This window comes from Eumetopias jubatus, unplaced genomic scaffold, assembly GCF_037043125.1.
Source record: "Eumetopias jubatus isolate StellerSeaLion01/CBP00866 unplaced genomic scaffold, mEumJub1_p1.0 scaffold_12, whole genome shotgun sequence".
Taxonomy (NCBI): domain Eukaryota; kingdom Metazoa; phylum Chordata; class Mammalia; order Carnivora; family Otariidae; genus Eumetopias; species Eumetopias jubatus.
The window spans coordinates 69,651,451-69,675,335 of record NW_028274818.1 but is presented as its reverse complement, the minus strand read 5'-3'; the positions used below and the strand labels follow the sequence as shown (position 1 = coordinate 69,675,335).

General features: G+C 62.8%; 2 protein-coding genes across 6 annotated transcripts; both read right to left on the bottom strand.

The window, feature by feature from the left end:
- Window positions 1-174: 174 nt before the first annotated feature.
- WDR90 (WD repeat domain 90) lies at window positions 175-16,784 on the bottom strand. Of its 3 annotated transcripts, XM_028111873.1 has the most exons (43): window positions 16,737-16,784; window positions 16,310-16,401; window positions 15,988-16,164; window positions 15,793-15,901; window positions 15,427-15,597; window positions 15,038-15,152; window positions 14,883-14,950; window positions 14,427-14,530; window positions 14,129-14,338; window positions 13,939-14,016; window positions 13,647-13,715; window positions 12,899-13,009; window positions 12,673-12,818; window positions 12,543-12,600; window positions 11,964-12,082; window positions 11,707-11,844; window positions 11,492-11,622; window positions 11,302-11,418; window positions 10,840-11,075; window positions 10,521-10,660; window positions 10,185-10,315; window positions 9,648-9,778; window positions 9,128-9,289; window positions 8,795-8,923; window positions 8,399-8,529; window positions 8,282-8,322; window positions 8,000-8,131; window positions 7,696-7,875; window positions 7,263-7,360; window positions 6,524-6,626; window positions 6,137-6,258; window positions 5,783-5,942; window positions 5,496-5,686; window positions 5,240-5,408; window positions 5,044-5,155; window positions 4,687-4,858; window positions 2,165-2,287; window positions 1,845-2,019; window positions 1,619-1,749; window positions 1,366-1,509; window positions 1,171-1,290; window positions 1,009-1,093; window positions 175-526 (listed from the first exon to the last, which is right to left on the bottom strand). In XM_028111873.1, the coding sequence occupies exons 1-43, from the start codon at window positions 16,744-16,746 to the stop codon at window positions 324-326; spliced, it is 5,544 nt and encodes a 1,847-aa protein (XP_027967674.1). In that variant the 5' UTR covers window positions 16,747-16,784; the 3' UTR covers window positions 175-323. The 3 variants fall into 3 exon arrangements, with proteins under 3 accessions (XP_027967674.1, XP_087873376.1, XP_087873377.1); XM_088017250.1 differs by having other exon boundaries at window positions 1,171-1,509; window positions 13,617-13,715; XM_088017251.1 differs by having other exon boundaries at window positions 1,171-1,509.
- An 862-nt stretch (window positions 16,785-17,646) lies between these two features.
- On the bottom strand, window positions 17,647-22,700 carry MCRIP2 (MAPK regulated corepressor interacting protein 2). Of its 3 annotated transcripts, XM_088016896.1 has the most exons (7): window positions 22,589-22,700; window positions 22,376-22,493; window position 22,197; window positions 19,560-19,714; window positions 18,558-18,685; window positions 18,241-18,342; window positions 17,647-18,011 (listed from the first exon to the last, which is right to left on the bottom strand). In XM_088016896.1, the coding sequence occupies exons 1-7, from the start codon at window positions 22,638-22,640 to the stop codon at window positions 17,941-17,943; spliced, it is 627 nt and encodes a 208-aa protein (XP_087873022.1). In that variant the 5' UTR covers window positions 22,641-22,700; the 3' UTR covers window positions 17,647-17,940. The 3 variants fall into 3 exon arrangements, with proteins under 3 accessions (XP_087873022.1, XP_027967666.1, XP_027967668.1); XM_028111865.2 differs by lacking the exons at window positions 19,560-19,714; window position 22,197; XM_028111867.2 differs by lacking the exons at window positions 18,241-18,342; window positions 19,560-19,714; window position 22,197.
- Window positions 22,701-23,885: the final 1,185 nt, after the last annotated feature.

Genomic DNA, 23,885 nt, shown 5'->3' with positions numbered 1-23,885 from the left:
CCAGAGCGTCCCGGCTGTGCAGCGGCGCCACTGCGCGGGCACACTGGGCATCGCAGGCCCCGCCCAGACCCGGGCCGAGCAGGGTCCTCCGCAGGGAGCGGGCGGGCTGGGGGTTTGGCGGAGGCTGCGCTCAGGCCAGGGCAGCAGGCGCCTGGAGTGACCAGCTGACGATGCCAGAATGCAACAGCCACGTTTATTTGAACTTTACAAGGTAGAAACCCCAAACAAGCCTGCAGGTAAAGAGCCCACAAGCACTTTCCTTAAGTTCAGGGTCTTGATGATTGGCAGTCCCAGGCCCGTCTGGTGTGGTGAGACCCATCTTCTCAGCCAAGTGGGGGCCCTGAACTCAAGGCCCCCCCGGAGGCCCGGTGGTCTGTGACTTCCCACACCAGGATGTCACTGTAGGCCACTGAGAAGAGCAGCCGCCGGGCAGATGGGGCAAACCTGCAGAGCTGCACCACGTCGTCATGGCCGGCAAAGTCCTGCACAGCCCCAGACTCACAGTCCATCAGCCTCAGCACACGCTCTGTGGGCAGATGGCACCGGGCTGGGCCTGGGCAGGCGAAGTGCATGCCCGTCATACCCCGTGTCTGTGGAGCTCCGGGGCCCAGGGTCCCCCAATCTGTGCTGGTGCCAGGACCTCTGGAGGAATGTGTGCTCAAAGCCCTGTGTCCTCCACATCCCAGGGCCCGCTACAGCTGGGACCAGGGGCAGCAAAACTAACAGGAGGGCCCATCAGCACCCACTGCCCCACCACATGGGGCTTGGTAGGCCCTAAGCTAGGCCACTGAGTCCCTCTGTTGAGGCCCTGGAGCTGGGTGCTGCAATCAGCAACCCACGCCCCTCATCTCCTGACCCTACAACTCCCCTGGGGCATGTGTCCTTACCCCACTTCAGGGATGAGGAACTCGGGGCACTGAGGTGAGAGGTATGTCTCAGGTGGGGGTATGGGTGAGTCCCCTCGGCTTCACTCAAGACAGGCTGGAGTCCCATTCCACCAGGACTCACCAGCAAAGCCAATGGCCATGAGGTGGGCTCCGGGGGACAGGCTCAGCGACACGGCATAGAACGGCAGTGGGATCCTCTCCACCACCTGTGGACAGTGAGTGTGAGCCTCCCTTCCCCAGCCCTGGGTTCCCGGCACCACACGGGGGTGGGCAGTACACATGCCTGCTTCTGGTGAAGGTTGTAGAAGACCACCTCTGGATGCACGCTGAGGCCCGCACACACCAGCAGTGCCCCATCCCAGGGGCAGAAGGCAACAAGACAGGGCAGGGGATGACTGGGAACCTGTGGAGGGGCAAAGCATGCTGTGGTCAGGTGGGCAGGCACGGTCCCCACCCCTGGTGCCCCTGGGACTCTTACCTCCGTGAGGGTGGGCGATGGGGAGCTCAGCCAGTCCACGAGCTCACAGTGGCCCCGAGGCCAATCGGCAGCCCAGATGCTGATGCGCTGGTCTGAGCTGGCAGCTAGCCACAGGTCTGCACCCTGTGCTCCGAAGTCTCCATACTGGGGGTGGGTAAGGGCCAATGGGTGCCTCCCGCCCTGCCCTACACAATCTCCCTCCCCCACCAGCTTCCCCCAGGCCAGGCCCTGCCAGCTCATGAAGCCACTTCACCTCTTTGTTCGTGCTCTGGATGGTGGAGATGAGAGCATCCCGGTGATCACTCAGTACACGGAAGGTCATCCCCGTGCGGAGGCGGCTCACAGCCACAAGCCCATCCTTGTCTCCGGAGAGGATGGTCTGACCTGGGCCAGCCAGGGCCACAGCATCACCCTGTGAACCCCTGGCCCCAGCCCAGACGGGTGACTACACGGCTGCCCCGCGGGCCCCCACTCCTCACCATCAGCAGAGTAGGCCACAGCCGTCAGCGCAGCCCGGTGGGGGTGCATCTTGAGCTGCATTGCAATCCGGGCGATGCTGAAGACACGCAGCGTGCCGTCACTGTAGCCAGCCACCACCTGCTGCTGCTCTGGGGGTCCGCAGGAGGGGGGGCTCCAAGCCAGACAGAGGCAGCTCTGAGGGAGGGAGGGAGACACGGGCACTCCCTGGGGATGGGGAACGTGGGCCCAGCCCCAAGGCTGGGATGGACACTGAGGGAGGACACGGAGGCCAGGCAGGGCTGGGAGGTGGTCTGGGCTCGGCCCTGGTGCCCCCTAGTACCTGGTTCAGCACCTGGAACTGGATCAGGAGCTCCATACTGGCCAGGGACCACACTCTCACACTCCCATCATCACTGCATGTGGCCCAGTGGGACGCACTGGGGCTGAACACCACCTCGTTCACCTGCAAGGAGCCATCCAGCCCCCGCTGAGACCACGTGGCCCTCGGGCACAGGGGAGACACAACAGGGCCAGGTCTGTTCTGTCTTTTAAAGATATTTTTTTTTCCAAAGACTTTATTTATTTGAGAGAGAGAGACAACACAAGCAGAGGGAGGGACAGAGGGAGGAGAAGCAGACTCCCCGCTGAGCAGGGAGCCCGACAAGGAGCTGGATCCCAGGACCCCGGGATCATGACCCGAGCCGAAGTCAGCTGCTTAACCGAGTGAGCCTCCCAGGCGCCCCAAAAGATTCTATTTTTTTTAACATAATCTTTACCCCCGACATGGGGCTCAAACTCACAACCCCAAGATCAAGGGTTGCACGCTCTGCCAAATGAGCCAGCTGGGCGCCCCTGGTGGGTCTTTTTTTTTTTTTAAGATTTTATTTATTTATTTGACAGAGCGAGACAGTGAGAGAGGGAACACAGGCAGAGGGAGTAGGAGAGGGAGAAGCAGGCTTCCTGCTGAGCAGGGAGCCCGACGCGGGGCTTGATCCCAGGAGCCTGGGATTATGACCTGAGCCGAAGGCAGACGCCTAACGACTGAGCCACCCAGGTGCCCCCCGGTGGGTCTTTCTGATGAGAGTACCCATCTCCGCACAGCCTGCCTGGCCCCATCCACCTCCGTGTGGCATGAAGAAACCATCCTGGCCTCCCTCCCAAGTGTCCCCACACAAGACCTGGGTGGCACAGAGTTATAAGAAGCCCCCCGGTCAGTCGAACCTCATGGCTCACTTGCTAAGACAGCACAGAAGGAACCATCCTGGCAGGCCCTGATAAGTGGTGACGTGACGATGTGTGATGACATGTTCCCAGAGGGCCGCACACGGAAGGTAAAGGAAGACAGCCCAGGCAGCAGAGCGCAGGATAAAGGAGATACAGAGGCCACGTACCCATGAGGGAACACAGAATGATCTAGCCTGGAGCATGAATTTCAAGGGTAAGTACAAACTCATACTACGGCTCATTTAAAAAAATAATTCAGCTGTTTGGCTGAGCAGCGACTGGCCCCTCTGGCACTTGGACCCCTAAGTCCATTTCCCACAGGAGGGGCCCCCAGACTCTGAGAAGGAACAGCCAAGTCTGGTTCTGGGCGGAGCTGCAGAGGGGGAGCCTGGAACACCTTGTCCTTCCACACGAGAGGGAAATCACCAGTGCCCATCAGCTCCAGTCAAGGACTCAGGACCCAAGAGTGTGGGTGCAGGCGGACGAATGAACACGGAACGCTATCTGGCACTGACCCACGCTACGCTACAGACAAACCTGTGAGGCTTCGTGCTCAGAGAAGGTCCACAGCCAGGGATGCCCAGAACAGGTGAGTCCACAGAATCAGAGTTGGTCAGTGAGTCCCAGGGGATGGACAGGGGAATCGGGGCGGGGGTGGGATTGTTTAAAGGGTACGGGGCTTCCTTTTGGAGAGGTGAAATGCCCTAAAATGTGATCGTGGTGACGGTCGTGCAATTCTGTGAAGGTATCACCACCACAGACTTCAAGCGAATAAGGCAACGTGTACCTTGTACCTTAACACAGAGCCGTCACCAGAAATAAACAAGAAGCTCACGATACTCGCCCATCTCAAATTCAAGTTTCTTTGATGGCGACCATTATAACTGAACAAATGAACAGAAACTAAAAAAAAAAGAAAAAGGACTCGGGAGCCAACTCGAAGAACCTACCACTGGCTAAAGACGGGGCTTGATCAGCATCAAGAAAAACGGTGACCACGAGGAAGCTGGACCCATATTTCCATCCAGCAGCTCACACAGAGCCGCACAAACTTGTAGACCACCGCTGGAGGCTGAGGAACCAAGCCAGAACTCAGGAGACCCAGCCCAGGAGGGAGAGACTTGCCCACCCTGCAGCTCCTGCCTCAGCTCTACCTCGGAGAAAGCAAGCTCCCGAGGCCGTCTCTCCTGGGCAGGATCAGACCAGCACTACTGGCAAGTCGTACCCGAATAGTGAGTAATTCTACAAGCACAGTGCCACCAGGCAAGCAGCTCCTGACCAGACCCTGGCGCCTTCAGACCTCTCGGACCCCAGGGAACACAGGGCCGAGAGGCAGGTCTGACCCAGCCGGTGGGAGGTTCCAGGACAAAGCAGCTCGTTTTTTCAACAAATTACAAGAAAAAAAGTAAGAAAAAGGACAGAGGAGGCCAGAAGGCCTGGGTGGGGACGCCTGTGGGTCCTGTGTGGACAAGGGGTAAGCACGCAGCTCTAAGCTGTCCTCATCCGGGGACCTCCCGGACCACACACAACCCTGCTGACTGCTGGGCTTAAGACTTGGAACAGGTCGGGGAAAGGAAGGGTAGAGCAGGGCACGGAGGCTTCCCGCCCTGCCTCTGTCCAGGTTGGAAACGCCCTCACCTTGCTCCTGTGGCCACTGATGAGGCGGGTGCTGGTGCCCTCGGCCCAGCTGATGTACCAGAGCGTGCCTGCCGTGGTGCCCACCACGCCCATGTCCATGCTGTCGTGGAAGACCGCGCTCACAACGGCCCCGTCCAAGGTCAGCTCACGCTCCATCAACACAGAACTGGACCTGGGGTAGGGGGTGGGGGGCAGTGGATTGAAAGGGTGGCGGCAGCGGCGGCCCAGGAAGCCTGGTGTTCCAGGGATGTGTCCCTGTCTTCAGGCTGCAGGCCACAGGCCACCCCCCGGTCCGGGACACCACCCCCCTGACCCACCCCCCAACCCCTGGGCACAGTGACGCACACGGCAGCTCACCTGGCACGCGAGCCCTTGCACCTCAGCTCCAGCACGGCCCCCACCGCCCACAGGCGCACTCGCCTGGTGTTGCTGCCGCTGACCAGCCGCGCCCCCGAGCACAGCAGCACTCCTGGGAGGCAGGAGTGGCATAAGCCCCTTCCCCAGAGCCCAGAGCTCGAGACCAGGTCCCCTGGGGAGAGGCCAGGGCACCCACCAATCTCGCCGTCGTCCGCGTCCCAGGCCAGGAAGCAGCGGCTGGCACGGGCGTCCCAGACGCAGACCTGGCCGGTGCTGGAGCCGCAGTACAGCAGAGGTGCAGCCCCGAAGCAGAGCGAGGTCAGCTCACCCGCCCCCACCTCCTCAGGGACGGGCTCTTGCCGCACCTGACAAGACACAAGGGCAGCGTGCGTCAGCAACGTCCTGGGGCCTGGCCAGACCCCATCTCCAGAGCACCCTCGGAGTCCTGGCACCTGGAGGTGGGTGCTGGTCCCACGCTGCCGCAGGAACCACACGGTGATGGCACCTTGGCCCACGCAGACCAGCTCGCCAGCATCCCAGGGGTTGAAGGCCACGTCGTGCACGGGCGCGGGGAGGTGGGCGGAGGACAGGAGTTCATAGGTGGCCATGCTCCACAGGGCCAGAGCGCGGTCCCCGTAGTCCCCTGGCGAAGGCACATGCTAGCTGCATCAGCTGCCCAGGGGTCCCAACACAGGCAGGGAAGTCCAGAGGCCACTGTCCTCACCACACCCCAACTGACCCAGTGTGACAAGGAGCTCATCATCTGGCGAAAATGCCAGGGCTTGCACTGCGGTACTGTGGTAAGAAATGAGGTGCCGGCAGGAGCCCCCCGGCACATTCCAGATGCGGATGTGGCAGCGGGAGGCGGTGCCGCTGCAGCCCGAGGCAGAGGCCAGGACCTGGCGGGCAGGAGGGCAGGCTGTCAGCAGGGAGGGGGTGGCCCACGGGCCCATCCTGGTTCTGGCTGGACAGAAGGCTGGAGCAGCATCCCCCATCCTGCTCTGGAGGTGAGAGCCAGCCGTGGTTCTCAAGAATGCAGGCTCTGACCTGCACGTCAGCCCTAGGTGTACAGGGCGGGGTGCAAGGCGGGCACCTGAGCGTCGTGGCTAAGGGCCAGGGTGGAGATCTCCTCCGGGTGGCCAAGCCAGTGCTGCTGGGCGCCAGAATGCAGGTCCTCCACCACCACCAGGCAGCCGCACGTGTAGGCAAAGAAACCTGTGGGCAGGGAGGGCACCCCGGAGCCAGTTGGCCGGGGCCCGGAGGTACATCCTTCCCTGTTTGCTTACAGAGCCCACTCCGAGGCCAGAACACAAGAGGCTACCAGGAGAACGCGTCTTGGCTCGGGCACTGTTCCTACCCTGCCACCCAAACCCCTTACGATGGCAAGAGCTCACGGGCTCTCCCTGGGGCCTGTCCTAGGGGCAGACAGAGCTGGGCCCCTCCCTGCAGCTTCTGGGCTGGGAGCAGGATGCGCGCCCACCTGTATCTGGCTTCCAGACCACATTGGCCCGCCCGTTCCCGTTGTAGCCCACAACGGCCTTCAGGAGCAGACGCTCAACGCCGGTGTTGGACACAGAGGCGCTCTGCGAGGACAGAAAGAGGACGCTGGGGTGCCCGCACAGTGCCCGCCCACCCCTCCAACTCAGGCTCTCCCCCATCAGGCTGGGGCCTGGGATGACGCCTTGGGAGATGCAGGCTCCCAGGAGACAAACGGCAGGAACGCAGGCCCCAAAACCCGCACAAGAAGCCGGCAGAGCTGAGGGTGCAGACAGAAAAGTGCGAGGGGGTGTGTGGGAGGCACCTGGAGGGCAGGGAGGCCAGGTAAGAGCAGCAAGACCTGGGGGGGGGTGTCTTGGGGAGGGCACAGGTGCGAGAGTAGGAAATGGGAAGCAGCCAGGGCCAAAAGGGAGGGCTCATCAGGACACCACCCGGGGCCCCTTTGGGCATCTGCAGGACAGCGAGAGCCTTGGCCAGTCAAGCCAGAGTGCAGGCACAGGGTGGATGAGTCACCTGCAGGGGAACTGTCACCAAGATCTACATCAAAGCCCTGTCACCAAAGCTGTGAGCTTTGGAAGCCACCCCGGGGAGACCCCAGAAAACCGAGTTTCCTAGAGAGAAAGAACACTCCCTGTAACTACAGGGCCATGCCACCCCCACTTCTGGGCCCGCTGAGTGTCTGCTTGTGCAAGGGCCTGCAAGAGTCCTTCACCCCCACTGACCCTGGCCAGCAGGGAGGTCTTATGGCGCGCCAGGAAGTGCCTATAGCAGTCGGGGCGAGGAGAGGGATGCACCTGAGCTCTTCCAACGCTCCGAGCACCTGACAGGGACAAGGAAGAGGCCTCGAAACATCAAAGCGCCCATAACCCCTCAGAGACCCCTCCCTGTACACAGTCACCCGGTGCTGCTGGGTGGGACAAGTGTCTGAGCCACAGCAGGCATGTGGGGTCAGAGGGCGCAGATGGGCCACATCCCACTGCTAGCCAGGCCCAGCTGGGGCTCAGACTAGCCTACTTGTCCTGTAGCTCATCTCACAGAGTAAACCTCAGCCTGAGAAGCGGATGGGCCTCCCTTAGGCCACCTGGAGCCCACGGAACACCTTGGTCAGTCATGAGTATCCCCACCCCCCCCCCCCGCTGCCCCTCTTCTGCTTACTGGACCAGTTATGGGGGTGGGGACCCATGCTGAGGCCCCAGGGGGCCCCTGGAGACCCCCAGCCCCCGTCTCCAGCCCCACTGGCTTCCTTCACCAGCATGGGCAGCAGGCTTGAGACCTGATGGAGCCCCTTAGGGCTATGGCTCTCCTCAGAGGGTCCTTCTTCATCTGAGAAGGCACCTGGGGAGAGGGGGAGAAGGGAGCAGTGAGAGGAAGGAGCAGAGCAACGTTGCCCCCACCCCCGCCCCCCCAGGCCTGGACCAGAGACACACCCAGCAGTCCCTCCTGGGTCCTCCCCCCTTACCACCATCACCCTTGAGGGGTCCAGCACAGATGCCCAGCTGGAGTGGGGATGCCGGGGATGGCTCAGGCACCTGCTGCCGGGGGAGCCCATTGGCCCCAGATACCGTGTCCTCCAGCTGCCTTGCATCCACGCCTGGAGACAGAAAGAGTCAGCCTATACCACACACCCCCAGTTCCACACTAGGAACCCCAGGAAAGGAAGGGGCGCTATGCCACCCACAGGGACTGAAGAGCCAGCACCAAAGATGATCACAAAGCCTGCCCCTGCGGTAGGGCCACTCACTAGTCTCACAGGTCAGGGGTGCCCCAGCTGAGTCTCCGGCACTGCAAAGGCAACAAGAGATCAGATGGGAGAGTGTAGCTAAAGGCCAGTGGACACAGCTCTAGGACAGACACTTACCTTCCTGGGGGTGACCTCTCCAGGGGACCCAGAATGTCCCAGAGGAAGATGGCATCCCCCACGCTAAGGAGCTGCTGCTGGTCAGGGGTGAAGGCCACGGCGTGTACGGGCTCTGAGTGGCCGATATACACCTGGAGGCAAGGGGAGTCAGAGACAGACCATCGAGGCACAGCTAGGGCACCACGGTCCTCCTGGCACTGGGCAGAAGCAGCACTTCACGCTGCAAGATAGTGGATGTATCCTGTAGACCTGGCTGAGAGTCCCCAACCCGCCAGACAGGGATGCGAGGAGGAGGCTCTCAGGGGTGTCAGGCCCCAACAGGCACAAGGGAGTTGCGGATCTCATCCTCTACCCTCCCTCCCACCCACCTGCCATGCACCTGCCTGTGGCCCCCACCTGGCAGCCGGGGCAGGCCTTCATCGGGTAGTCCCACACCTTGATGGCCCGGTCAGCGGCCGTCAGCAAGAAGCGGGCGTCCCGGCTGAGGGCCAGGGAAGGGCAGGCCACAGGGTGGACACCTGGCAGCTGCAAGAAGCCTTCTTGTCGGTCGGTGAGGAAAGAGCGGAAATCACAGAGCCCCGGACATGGGAAGTCGCCCTTCTCGAGAAATGCCACTTCCGAGGAGTAGCAGACAGCCCAGGCCTCCCCCTCCTCGAGGCACTGGAAGCACTAACGCTGGAGCCCGGAGGGAAGAGGAGGTCAAACTGCCGACCACAGCCCTGGGCTCACCTCGCGGACCACGCGGCCTGACGTGGTATCCAGCACCATGATCGCGTTAAAGGACGTGGACACCAGTAGGTGGCCAGGGGGTCCAGGGCCAAAGCAGATGGCCACAGCCGAGTCCAGGCGGCTGTTGGCCAGGTCCAGGGCACCGACATCAATTTGCAGCAGCTGGGGGAGAGCAGCAAGCAGCCACCGGGCAGGGCCTCCAGGCAGAGCTTGCACCCCCAGCGCCAGAGCACGGGAGGTGAGCAGCCTCAGGAACCCACCCACTGCACCCTGCCTTCCTGTGGCTTACACGTCCTATGTCTATGAGTTGAGGCAGCAAAGATCAGCTCTTCTCGGGGGTGAGCCTGACCTCCCAACTGCCCCCTCCCACTCCACACAGGGCCAAGGGGAGCCCCTGCCCCTCCCTGCTCCCTCCACCCTGGTGGAACCCGGGATAGCCATGTGGCTGCCGGCTACGAATATATGCATGGAGTCTGCCGGCCAGGCCAGCATGGACACACTAAGATTCCAGCTGACTCACCTCTCCTAGGGAGGCTGCGTTCATGACAGTCACCACATGCCTGGAGGGGCCCACGAAGGCCAGCAGACAGCTATCCCCGCTAACCACCAGGGCATTGGGGGTTGGGTGTGCGTCCCGGCACACCATGTTAGCTGCCGGCAGCACGGAGGCACAGGGTTAACTGGGTGGAGCCCCAAACCTGCCCCCAGCTGTGGCAAACAGACAGCAGTGGGCACGAGCTACGGCTGGGGTAGCTGGGGCTCTCCTGGACCACGACCGGCTGCCAAGTGATCGCCTGGCTGACCCAAGTTACTACCAAGCGGCCACAAGAGGAAATACATTCCCTCGGGTGACCCAACCCCCACGGAGTGCTCAGGCCATTCACCTCCTCCCGGGGCAGGGTTGGCACAAACCCTCACTGACCTTTTGTTTTGGGGGGCCTCAGAAGTTCTAAAACCACACTCACCCGGGAGCTGTAGGTAGTGAGCAACCCCCACCCCACGGGGACCAGATAAGGACATGGTCAGGAAGCTGGACGGGGCAGCACGGGGGCCTGACCTGCCACACGCAGGATGCGGCAAGGGGTGCTGGCACAGTGGTACTGGGCCAAGGTGCCCCAGGAGCAAGAGCTGAACAGGAGGCTGCCGTCGGGGCTGGCGGCCAGGCCGGTGACTGGTCCTCGGTGACACCTGCACCACACAGGGACAACCACTGCCCTGGCCCTGAGCTGCACCATCCCAGACCGCTCACAGCTGGTCCTGCCTGAGTCCCCAAGGGGCAGGAGGGCGTTGGGGCTTTCTGTGGATGGCCCTTCCCTGCCCGGCCCAGCTGCCCACATACCACCTCAGCTTCCGCCACAGGTGTCTGTGGGGCTGGAGACAACTGGGCACCCACCTGTGCTCCACCAGAACCTCAGCAGCCTCCAGGCTGAAGGAACGGACGGCCCCACTGCTGAAGCCGCAGAATAAGGCTGGCCGCGTGGGGTGGAAGGCGATGGTACACGGGGCATCCTCATCGGACCTCAAGTCATAGAGCTGGAGAGTGGGGTCCATGAGGGTGGGCAGGGGTGGGGCTACCAGTTGGCCTCAAGAGCCTGAGAGCCCATCTCTCCAGGTGGCCCCACGGACCCTCCAGTGCTCCACGCCTGCCTGGGCCCCACCCACTGGCCCTCAGTCCCTCCCTCTGCGATGGCTTTCTTCTGGCTGTACCCCACCTGCTGCAAGGTCGCCAGGTCCCAGACGCGGACAGTGTGGTCCCGGGACACCGTGGCCAGCTGCCCTCGGCTGCCCTCGGTGGCCAAGGCCAGCACCGGAGCGGTGTGGGAGCGAACCAGCATGCTATAGTCCCGGGACGGGACATCTAGGAAGCCCAGGTGGCCGGAGGACGTGGTAGACAGCACACGTTGACCATCAGGGCTGATGCACACTGAAGTGACTGGGCCCTCGTGCTCTGCGGACAGACTGGCTCGGTGACCTCCCAGGCCCCCACCACAACACAGACAAACCCATTTCCTTGCTCTCCGTGGGGTAGGACAGGCAGCTCCCCGACGACCACCTACTCCCGGGCTCAGGACTTGACCCCCTGGAGCCCTGGGACTGACGTCTAGCCAGGGGATGACCCAGGGACACGACCCTCCCAGGACACCTCGGATGCCAAGACGGTTTCATGGTCCCACCTGCCTCTAGAAGCACAGAGGAGAAGTCCAGGGGCCAGAGGCGCAGGTAGCCATCCTCGGAGCCCATGGCACATAGGGCCTGGGACACGCTGAGGCTGCTGATGCAAATGCCAGGGCCTAGGGGGTGGGCAAGGTCACCCCACAGCATCACAGTGGGCCCCCCCCCCCATGCAGCAGCGTACCCACCTACCCGAGCTGAAGGTCTGCTTCTGTGAGAGAGGGCCACTGGGGCTCCGCGTGGGCAGGAGGCGGCGAGCGTGCCGCACGGCCATGCGCTGGTGGTCGATCTCCAAGATGTGGCCACTGTGGCCGCACACGTAGCTGCTCAGGGAGGCGACAGGTAAGGGCTGAAGAGCCAGGAAGGAACAGGACCCAGCCAGTTACGGGGGTGAGGATAGAGCTCACAGCGTATGGCCGTCCTGACCGAAGGCCAGGTCAGTCAGCTCCAGAAGGCGGTGCTCCCCCAAGTCCACAGGACAGGAGCGCAGCTGGCCCCCCCGCAGCCGCCACAGCTGCACACTGCCTTGCCCGCACGACGCCATCCTGCAGGCAGAAGCGCGACACTGCAGTGGCCCCCAAGCCAGGGAGCCGCAGGCTCAGCCCCTATCGGGGCCCGTGGCTGCCAAGGCCTCATCCCAGCACTGCAAGGACAGCACCATCACCTGGTTTCGTCAAAAAGGGCCACCTCAAATGCCTGGATGTCAACCCTGGTGTGCACCTTTGCGAGAAGGGCTGCCGCACCGCCTCGTCCCACCTGGGCTGTACCCCAGGCCACCACCATCTGCAACAAGCCCATACTGAGTGCCCGCGGCCCACCACCGACCCTGCCTGGCCTGCCCCAGGCCTCAGCTTTCCTTCCCTACACAAGCCCGCCTGAGCGCTCGGTGGCTGAGGGGTTGGGGACATTGGCCCTATGGCCCAGAAGAAGCTATAGGTGTACCCCTGGGCTTCCACACTCGAAACTAGGCCCGTCTGTGGGAAGAGAGAAAACACCGACCCGCAAGCAGAGACAGGCCCGGGCTGAGACATGCAACGCATCAGATGCACCTGACTTCAGGACGGCTGACCCGCCAAACACGGCCAGCAGGACAGCAACTCCGTCCACAGGCCTGACAACACGAGGCACCACACAGGGTGCACAGGGCAGGCGGCTTGCCAGGGGAGCTCTGCTTCCTAAGTGCTTAGGACTCTGCCTGCACCCCGGCACAGGCCACCCCACCTCCCTGACCCGGCCCCGGTACCATCCTCCCATGGCGGTCCTTGCCGACGCCGCAGAGCAGCGCCCCACTGTTGGAAAAGCTGCGGATGGAAAGAAGGCAGTCAGCGTGGCGGGGGCTGGGTCCCCACCCCTCTCAGAGGCCCCACGCCCACCTAAGGGAACAGAGGGAGTGGGCCGGGCTCCGGAACAGGGACAGGCACTCCCCGGTGTGGAAGTCCCAGAGGCGCAGCATGCTTGGGGGCCGGGCCTGGGCCGAGGCCAGCAGCAAGCTGCTCCCATCCAACGCCAGGGCAGAAACCTGGAGGAGGTGGTAGGTTGAGGGGACAGCACTGGGCCCGCAGGCATAAGCCTCCCCTGGGTCGGGCAGGTGGCGCCCACCTTGTCCGTGTGGCCAAGAAAGAACCGCTGCTCACGGGTGTCGATGCGCAAGACGACGATGACCGCGTGGCAGGGATACACCACAGCAGCCCCGTCCTTAGTCCACAGGGCCTGTGCACAGGGGCCAGACATGGATGTCACAGGCTGCTTGGCCTCCACTCTCCACAACCCCAGCACATCCCCTGCCGTGTCAGGAGCGCGCGCGCGCACACACACACACACTCACACACACACACACTCACACACACACTCACACACACACACACATTCAAAACCTCCTCCAAACCCTGTCTGCAATACTAGAAACTCTGGGGTTGAGGTAACAAAATACCAGGACCCACAGACACTCAATCCATGTCTAGAAGGACCTGGCAAGCACAGGACCCAAAACTAGCACCCACACCAGCCCCACACACCAAACAAGCATCAAAGCCTCATGGGACACGTGAGAGCTCTCAGGTCTAGGGAAGCTCAAGCACCCAGGTTGTGCTAACGTGGACTGCGCTTGCGACAGAAGAAAGGGATGCCGGGTTGGGAAGTCCACACTTCTGCTGAACAAATGCCGAGTTTTGTGCAGACACGGGCAGAGCCAAGCATCCACAGTGGGGGGACAGAGGGGTGAGGGACTCCACACCCTGAGGAAGCTTAGATGTCCACATAGCTACCCTACAGAGACATGGGCTTTTCCCATTGCCCCCTCTACGTAACCGACACTCACACAGCCCAGTAAGAGTGCCGGATCCCTCACCCATTTGGTACTGTGGCCCCCAAAGCCAATGACTCCCTTGAGCCTCAGGATCGGATCCGGGAGAAAGCTCTGAAACAGGCAAACTCACGGTGAGACGCCAGGAGGTGAGGCTCCCATCCCCCTGGGACTGCACCAGCCCAGGCTAGTTTCTCCCTCCCAAGAAAGCAATGCAGTCCTGGGTGGTTTCTGCCAGCTGCCCTGTGTCAGGAAGCCAGGATCTGGCCAGAGTGCCAGACCCTTTGGGGACCCCAGCTCCTGCCCCTGCCTGCGCTCCAAGACCTCCAAAGATCACCTGGTGCCTCCTTATCCTTGGTTGGAAGAGATTCTTGTCCAGAGCCATCTCCTGCTCATTCTGCTTTCTGCCAGAACGCTGGATGACAAAAGGTTTCAGAGACCCAGCAACCCTTACCCACACCTCATCAAGGCTCCACCCACCTCAGTGAAATGCCTTACCCCTCACCTTCCTGGGGGTAGGCACTGACCTCGTGCACAGCCACATCCTCCAGCGCCACAGGCACCATGGTCGGCTTAGGAGCGGACACATGAACACCGTTGCCAGCCGCATGCTTGTCAGTGACCTCTGGCCCAGCCGAGCGCTCTCGGCTACGGTCACTGGGGCCACTCGTACTAGGGACCTCCGAGCGCGCACAGAACAAGCTGACCTCTGGAAGGGGCCTGGGCACTGAGGGGGCCTGGCAAAACCGCAGGGGCACAAGTGCCTATCAGGACCCTGAGGCCACCACCCTCCAGCCCCATCTCTAAGAACAAAGGAGCACTCACGGCTATGGGGCCAAACACCTGGACCATGGAGGGCAGAGTGTCCTGGAAGGCATTACTGAAAGCCACCGGGCGAGGGAGAACCTGCAACATGCGCCCCAGGAAATCTGGAATGGAACCAAAGGCCACAGAAGCCACTGAACAGAGTGCACAGAGGCCTGGGGAGAGCATGGTCACAGTGCCTCGTCCACTCCTCCAAAGCCACAGCAACAGCTCAGCCCACCCTTCTGCCCCGGGCCCCAGCATGCCCTCCTAGTTGGAAAGTTTGAAAACACCAGGCACCCTACAAAACCTCCCACGTGATCCTGGCATCTCAGGACAGCCTTGGGGCTAGCCCTGGCCCCTGTGGGCACCTCCCTGCCAGGTTTGCCACCCCCATACAGTATCAACACTCCCTCCCGTGAAACTCCACGTCCCTGTAGGCTTGAGCCTACGTCTCTGGTGACTCCACAGGCCCACCTGCCTTAGGAGGGGAACAGCTCTTCCAAACTGGTTCAGGAGATGCTTTTGAGCTGTCACTTGGAAACCTCGACAGGGCAGAGAGAAACTTAGTGTCCAGGGACCACCCCGACCTCCCTTCACTGACCTCCCGCAGGATGGGCAGAGCTGCTCACCGGATGTGGACATAGTGGTCATACCAGCTCTCCCCCTTTGGCACCGGGAATGCCATTTCTCGAGGTACAGGTGTGACAAGCAGCTTTGCCCGCTGGGCCTCAGCCATGGTAACAGCTACAAAGAGCAGAGCCGGTCTAGGGAAGGAAGCCCATCCAGCTCCCTCTTCCAGCCCAGGCGAGTCTCAACACCAGATGCCACCAGCCCAGCCACCACCACCCCCTGCCCCCCAAGGTGCCTCAGGAGCTGGGGGGCTCCAAGATGGCACAGCACAGGCGTTTCCATCACGGGCTGGGATGTCAGCCCCTCCTGCTGAGAACTCAGGGATGGGGGGAGAGAGCTGGAGCAGACAGGCTGCAGGATGACCACAGGATGTAAGTACAGCACTCACCGGGGTCAAAGCACAGGTCGCTGGTGTAGAGACTCTTCACGAGCAGACTAGCGCACAGCTTGACGCTCTTGAGGTGACCGTAGCGCCGGTTTAGGTACACCAGGAGAATGTCATGCAAATCAAGCTGTAGGCATGTCCAACGGGCACCAGAGGGGGCAACATTGGCCAGCTCTGAAGAACGCGAGCCAAGATCAGTGCCTACAGTCTCACCAGCCAGCCCAGAGCACTGTGTACTTGGCCTGCCCCAACCACAATGTCCCCCCAGCACCACCTGTCCTTGCACCTGGGACTGCCCACCTTCCTCTCCGCTCTCAGGCCGCCTCTCCTGGACTACCGCAGCCCGTTCATGCCCCGTTTCCACATCACCTTTTACAGATAACCCAGCCTCACAGATGAAAGGAAATTGCAGCCACGTGGCCGTAGACTTGAACTCCTTGAAGAGGTTGGAGAAGGACACACGGATGACCTGGCTGTCCTGCAAGGCACAGCATGACCATGAGGAGACCAGAAGGACTACAGGAATGCAGCACCACCCCCGATCCCCACTCCCAAGCTTGGCACCTCGGTGGCCACATCCAGGTGAATGACGAAGTGCTTGGCTGGCAGGGGCCTGAAGAGCACGTACAGGTACCGGCCGGTCAGCCCCAAAGATTGGGTACTGGTTTTGGGGAGCTGGATGTAATTGCCGGCAGAGACAGAACCCCGGATGCGATACACAGTGCATTTTAGAGTCTTATCCTAAAAAGAGGCAGAGGGGAGGCAGCACTGTCCACCGAGAGACGCCGAGAAGGGCACCATCGGCGTGCCCCTGGGGTGGTTCTGACAGGTTTCTCAGGACAGAAGGGATCTCTACCGCTGCTGCCAAGTCCCCAGGCCCACTTACAGTGACAGGAGCCACATCGCCTTCCTTAGTGGACCGCTTCCACTCGCCCACCTTGAAGTGTCTAAAGACGTTGAGGAACGGGTGCTGCCACACTGGGGAGCCATGAAGGTGTGAGGACCCCCATGGGCATGAAGGTGCGTCCCCAGATGCCAGGCCCCCGCCGGTAAGGGGGGACATCCCGCTGTGGACCTCCAGACCTCCCAGGGAGGGGCCAAAGGCTGGGTCTGTGCTACGCCACCACCCCCGCGGTGACAGCCATTACTGCGCGCCAGCCCCCGGTTCCCACCGGCCCCCGCCGCCCCGGTGCCCCCCCCGCTGACGACCCCCCCCCCGGCCCCGGTCTCCGCCGCGCCGACCCCCCGCCCCCCGCGCTGACCGCCCCCCCACGGCCCCCGGCCCCCGGCCCCAGCCTCCCGCGCGCCGGTACCTTTCGCCATGGCGTCGCCGCTCGCACTTCCCGCCTCTGCCGCCGCGCGCTCCACGCAGGGCACGCAGCGCACGCTTAGCAACGGCCGCCTGGCAACGGCGCCACTACTAACGTCCCGCGGGTGAGGCCACGTGACCTGAGGGGCGGGGCGCACGACGGCGCGGCGTTGGCCACGTGACCGCGGTGCGATCAGAGCCGGGTCGCGTGACCGTGGTCGGTGTTGAAGGTTCGCCGGGCTCGCGGAGGGCGGCCTCTCGGGCACCCTGAGAGCCGTCGCGGCCCGGGCCTCTGCGGCCACTCCCAAGCCAGGACCCTATGGCGATGCCCTAGCAGGGCTACAGCGGGAACCAGGGAAGTGCCCGATTTTCTGGGGCCCACCTGTATATCAGGAAGGGCACGCACCCCGTATTTATGGGAATGCGCTTGTCACACTCACTGCCAGCCCACTGGGCTCCACCCTACTGCCTCCAGCCCTCTAGCGTCCACGCCTGGGGTACTCCGCTCCACTCCGCAGGCAATGCCACCCACCCAAGAGGCAAAGCAATGTCCCACAGGGCAACTCAGTCTGGGGTGTTAAGACACAGGACTAAGCCTCCTGAGATCTGGCCCCAATCCTGGGCCTCTGGGACTCGATCCCTGGGCCTGTTGCTAACATTTGTGCATCCTGAGACGGGGCTTAAGCACTTGCCAACGGGGAGAGAAAGCTGGGGGGTGCCGAGTAAGGTCAGCGACATCCAAGAAAGATGAGCTGGCCCAGAGAGGGCCCCAGCACCTCCATCAGGTCACAGGAGGGCCAGAATTGGGCAGAGCTGCAGCTATGGGGTCAAGGAAAGGTTAGGCTGGACCTAATATGTGAGGACGCTGACCCCACCCCCCACATACCAAATAAAGGCCACTCGGAAAGGGCAGTTTCTCAACTTTATTAGTCTGGAGCTCCTCCCTGCCAGCCCCAGGGGCTGGTCCCTGGGCACAGTGAGCAGGATTGAGGTCAGACAGATTCAGCTTCTGGCCCCTGGCAGCACAGGACAGCTGGTCCAAGGGGTGAGCAGGTGCAAGAGTCCAAATGCTGGCACTTCAGGTGTGGCCGGCTCCTGGCCAGACTCAGGGTGAAGGACAGCCTGCCTCGGCAGCTAAATAGGGCTCCGTGGTCCTCTCCTGGCAGGGGCCAGGGCTGGGCCCTGGGGCAGCATTCCTTCCAAGGCAGCTAAGAGCAGTTAGTGATTCTGGCCAGGAACTGCTGTGCCCACCACTCGTCCAGGTCAATGGGCACAAAGTCTGTGGGCAGAGTAGAAGGCTGGGCAGTGATGCTGCCTCCCAGATCAGTCAGTGTCCGTCCCTTTGAGCTGACCACAAGCCCCTCCCCCAGACCCAAACAGAGCAAGCACTGGGAAGAAGCAGGTCAAGTTCAAGTGCCCTCCCCAATCCCCTAGGGCTAGAACACAGCAGGGCCCAGGTCAGGGTTGGAGGGAGTGGAGGGGACTCCCTGAGAGCAGGGGGGGCTCACTCTGCAGCCGGGGGCTGGGGGTCTTCTCCACGTACTGCACAGGTCTGGGCCCACTATCGCCAGTTGGGCCACTACCCAGCTGCTGCTCCACTTGCTGCCAAGCTGTTGGGGGAGGGCAGTAGGGCTGAGCCAGGCCTTGGCCTCCTGTCTCCCACCCGGGACCCCAGCTAAGAAGGGGAGTAGGCAGCCCACTGGACCGTCACAGGACCAACGGGGAGACAGCCTAGGAAGAACCCAGCCCTCTAGCTGCTTGGAACCAGGTCACAGTGGGGAGGAAGAAGAGGGGCCCAGGCCTCACCCTTGGGCCTCGACACTACCTTCAGACACAAATCGGACGTTCTCCTCATGGGCCAGCGTATAGGTCTCTTGGGTTCCCTCAAGGGATGGAGATGTGGCGGGGGGCCGCCGGCCATTCACCCGATTGAACACAAGCCTTGGTCCTGGACTGTGGAGGCAGGGAGGAGCCGGTCAGCAACTGTCCTAAGCCCAGGTGATGCCTGGCAAAGCTCCAGGAGCAGATTCAGGCCACCCCCACCACCCCCAGGCCAGGCTCAGCCTGGGCACTTCCTTGACCTTCAAGGTAGTTGCGTGCTGCAGTGGTGGCCGAGGAGGCCTCTCTCCTGCAGGTCCAAGCCCCCAGCAGCTCGATTCACACCTGAAGTCCCCAGCCCCGTGCCCCAGACCCTCAGCGGGGTTCCATGCTCAAGGCACACAGGCACTCCTCCAAGGGTCTCTCGGGCACCCCTACTGCCACCTGCATCCCACCTCCCCAGGACCAGCCAGGCCTCCAGCAACCCACGTTCAGATCTAAGCTACAACGAGATCACTCTGACCCAACCACAGTTGGCCAGGCACAATTCTCGGCCATTTTCTCTCCCCCCGACCCCCTCCAAAGCTTCTCCATCTCACCACTGTCCCCAGTGTGGGAGAAAGGACCCAGACAACAAACAGGCAATTGCCGCCCTTCCCTCTTCCTGGCTGCCCCAGGCTCCGTGGGGATGAGCCCTAAGTGATGGTCTGGCCAAAGAGCACTGAGTGGAGAAGCTGTGACTTCAACCCCAGCCCATCCCTGCAGGTCCCAGATAAGGCAACACTCTTGCCCACAGGGGGTGGGAATGCTGAGTGGAGGAGATGGCCCCCAGGCTCTGGAGCTCAGCCTGGTGGGCGTGGGATGTCCAGGAAGCCACTGGGCCTGTCCAGGTCAGCGGATCAGCGGGGCCCAGGGCACTGATGGGCTGCCCTTGCTGGCGGCAGCTGGCCTAGCCCTGCACACACAAAGCCCAGGATGGGGCCGTGGAGGGAGCGGGGCCCGCACCTACAGCAGGAGGTGGGAGCCGGGAGTCCTGGGCTGCACGTGCCACTCCGCCAGGCACTCGCGGTCCCGCCGGCCTGCTCGCCTTCCTGGGCTCAGGTGCCCCACCGCCGCTCGGGGGTCCTCCTTGGCTGAGAGGGGAACTAAAATAAAGAGGAGTGTCTTGAGGGGCACCGGTCCCGCCAGCTCCAGGCCAGTGAAGAAAATGTAGGGGGGCGGGGCTCCTCCCAGGCCTGAGCTGCACCAACCAGAAGGTATGAAGGTTTGTTCTCAACTTGGACAGCCCCTCACCTGCCACCCCCACCCCCACAAGCCTGCAGACTCCAGGAAAGTGGAGGCTGGACAGTGAAGAAGGAAAACCAAAAAGGGAACTGCAGCCATGGGCTGTGGGTCACAGGGACCAAGGCCATGGCCTGACCAGGGCTGAGCAGGGGCCCAGCAGGCAGGCACCCACCTAACCCCCTACCCCCCTGGGACCTAGTTACATAAGGATGCTCCACAGGCCCTCTGGGGGAAAGGGCCCTGGCTCGAGTGTGCACCTGTGGATGAAGGCCACGCTGTGCCTGCTCCCAAGGATGCTGCCCGTAGACACACTCCAGTGTCCCTGCTCAGCACCCACACGGCATCCTAGCACTGAGTCTCCTCTCTGACTCCCACGGTAAACCACCCACCCATTTCCAGCCCAGAACCCTGGGCTCAAGACAGGAAAGTGACCCGCCCAAAGTCACACACTGTGAATGGGTGCTAGTTCCAGAACATACATGCACACCTGCCTGGCCTCAAAGCCCACGTCTCAGCAAAACTCCCAGGCCACCTCCCCGACCTGCTCGCGTGACCACCTGGGGGTCATGTGGCGCCATTTTATCTTCTTCCCAACAATGAATGTCACCTGCACTGATCTCTGCTGTCTGCCTCACACTGGGAGCAAGAGCGGCTCAGAGGCACAGCCCCATGGCAGGTGAGAACCCCAGCCTACAGAATCAGCAGGTCAGACACTTTGAGCACCTGCGGCGCACGCGGCGCACCAGCCGTGGAGGATGCAGCAATGGCCCAGACACCCCCTCTCTCGTGGGCAAGTCGGGGTGAGGGATGTCGGGTAGTAAACAGGCACTACAGGGGAAAAATCAGGATAGGAAGGCGGGTGGAGCCACTCTGGAGGGTGGCCCCCCCGAGAAGTTTCAGGAGAGGGGGTAGGGGGGGACTCACTTGGCCTCCCAGCAGGGTCTTTTCGAGGCCACGGGGACTGGGAGGGGGCCCAGCACAACCAGCACACGCTGTGCCTGCTCACCACTCCCTGGCACACAGTAGGACCCACACAGGACTGAGGCAGGCCAAGGGTTGTGCTCCCTCAGGCCAGGCTGGTCAGCACCCTCCCGACCCCACAGGCTGCGGTGTGCCCAACTGGCTGAGGGTGAAGGTGAGGCATGGTCGGGGGGGAGGTTAAGGGCTCTATGTGGTCTTTCCCATCTCCCTCCCCAGCATGCCCCAACCCTGGTACAGATGCACCCTGATTTCATCAGCAATGGGACTCCGGAGAGGGAGGTGACACGCTTCTCCAGGTGAGAGGGTGGGGGGCACCCTGGACCACTCTGCTCCCAGGTTATCTGCTTGGGTGACCAGTCATGGCTATACACCTATGTCTTATTTACTCCTCTGGGCAGCAGGGCAGCCGTGAGGACCAAAGCTGAAATCACAAGGCAATATTATAACACAGCCTGGGTCCCAGGAATTGCCCCCCAAGGCCCTGCTCCCCTGTCTCCCCAGGACACGCCTGTGGTTGGCCTAAAACGTTTTAATCACTAGGAAGCAACATCAAAACGTCAACGTGCCCCCAGCAGAAGCCACCCCCACCCCAGGGAAGGGCCTCGGCCCAGAAAGATCCCCACAGGCTGCCCCCTCCTGGCAGGCCCCCATCACCTGCACCCTCAGAGCTGCCTCCAGGGGCCCAGAGTCAGCCACCCTGTTTATCTGCTGCCCCTACCCACTGTCTAGCCCAGGAGGCCTCAGGCCTTTGTGGGCTTGGAAGAAAGCCCTGGGCCCAGGAAATGCATAGAATAAACGAAACCAAAGGTCCAGAGCTAAAACAAAAAAGTAAAATGCTCAGCTCTGGGGATGGGGAAGGGGGAATCTGACCTCCAGGTCAAGGTCATGTGGAGGCCAAATTGGCCAGGACTGAGATTCCTGTGGGGCAGGTGTTGGGCACTGGCAAAACTGCTGGTCAGGAAAGGCAGGAAACTACAGGTTCCGGCAAGGCCTGAGTATCTGCGGGAGGCCTCCAGTGCCCAGCCAGGGTGTTTTGCGTGAAGGGCACAGGGGAGCGGTGGCCTGGTAGGGCCAAAGGGAACCACGTGCACTTTCTCCCCCAGCCCGCCCTGCAAGGACAGGCCTGGCAGCTTCCCGCCGGGGCCAGAGCCAGGAGGCCTTGCGGGCCAGCACCCTAAGAGATTTTGCTCCCGCCTTCCTGGGCAGCTCGCCTCAAACCTTGGCTTCGCCGCCCAAGGTCGCCCGGGGCATCTGAGTCAGCCGCGTGGAGCTCCTCCGATCCAGGAGCTGGTCCGCTTCCTCCCCACTCGGGTTCCGCCAAGGTCCCACTGGGCCAGAGTGGGAGAGGGGATCGTGCACATCCGCTCCAGCCCCCTCCGACCCTGCCAGGTACCAGGTGAGGCGGAGGCGCGGAGGTGCGGAGGCCAGAGCCGCCCGCGCGGGCGGGGTCAAACGCCCCGCCCCGCGCCCGCCCCAACCATGTGGCCCGGTCTCCGCGAACCTTCCCCAAGGTCAACCTCTTGGTCCCGCGGCCGCCGGCGGCCGGCCCACGCGTCTCACCTCGACAGGGGCCAGGGTCCCGGCGGCTGCGCCCGCGGGGGCGGTGGGGTCGGCGGCGCGGGCTGCCGGCATTTCAGGAGCTCGCCGAGCCGGCTCTCCACCTGCTGCTGCGAGGGACCTGCGGGCACGGGGCGCGTCAGCCGCCGCCGCACCTGGGCAGTCACTGCGCGGACCCTACCCCCGGCGGCCCTGCCCGCCCCCCTCCCCGCGCACCTGTGCGGCGCTGCGCGACCAGCTTGCTGGGCCCTTTGGTGATCGTGTACATGGTGCGGAAGGGCCGGCAGCCCGCGCGCTCACCGAGACGCACGCCCTGCCCAGCCCTCCGCCGGGGCTCGCACTCGGCGGGGGCCCAGGGCGCGGCCCCTTTAACGGGCGGGGGCCGGGCGCGACGAGGAGGGGGCGGGCCACTACACGCCCCCGGCCCTTAAAGGGCCCGCGCGTCGGGGCTGGCCTCAGGGCACGCGGCGGAGGTGGCGCTCCGGCCGTTGGGGAGACTGGCTGCGGCGCGCAGCCACCAGCGCCCCACCCCACATGGCCCAAGGCCAAGGCAGAGGAACCGTCCTGGGCCTGGGACGGCCTTCCACCGCCGGAAGGCCAGGTGAGCAGGGGGTGCGGGTGGGAGCGCGTTGACAGGCGCTGGGGGCGCTCTGTGCGCACCCTGGAAGCAAGGCTGTTCCCATTGAAGTTGGGGAGCTTCAGCCAAGGTGCCTGGGTGGGCCTGGGCCAGCGTGAAGGGTCATTCTTGGCCTGGGTCTTGGGAACAAGGGGCCGGAGGCCAGAAAAGGTGGGTTTGGGCAGAAACCTGGCGCCCTGGGAATCTCCCTTGCACTCCGTGGGACAGGAATAGTGGGTGCACCCTGCTTCCTGAGCCTCCCATGCCAAGATGCACCCCCAGCTCCAGGGACGGGGGACCCCATCCAGTCTGAGAGCAGTGTGGGGGTGGGATCTTGGGGAGAGAGGAGGTGGGTGAGTGAGGATGCCCGGTTTGCCTGTTTCATTCCAATTGGAGAGGAGATTACTGGCCCCCAGACTCAGGTGGCCCGCCTGGAATGAAGTGGGAGGCGGGCTCCACCCCCGGGTTCCTTCCTGAAAATTACATAGAAGTGCCCCTTCCTCCCAGCTCAGGGGCTGCTCAGGGCTGGGGGTTTCCCCACTGCTGCCCAGGCTGTGGGAGAGGAAGCAACACACTCTTGGGTCTGTGAGCCCCAGGACCTAGTGGGCTCAACGGAAGTCTCCCCTCGTCCTCCGTTTGGTTGAGTTCAATCCTTAGCATGCCCCCACCCAAGAAAACACTCTGCCCAGAGTTGTCCAGGAATCCGTCCCCAAGGCTCTTACAGCCACTGTGAGCCCATGCTTTTCCACAAATATTTGAGGAATCTCAGTCCAGCAGGCACCAGGGCCTGGGGTGTCCACTGGGGCCTTGTCTGGGAGCTGCCGCCCCCAAGGGGCAAGGGGACTTACCTCAGCAGCGGCCCAGTGGGCCCCTGGAACAAAGGCCCAGCTCCCCCCA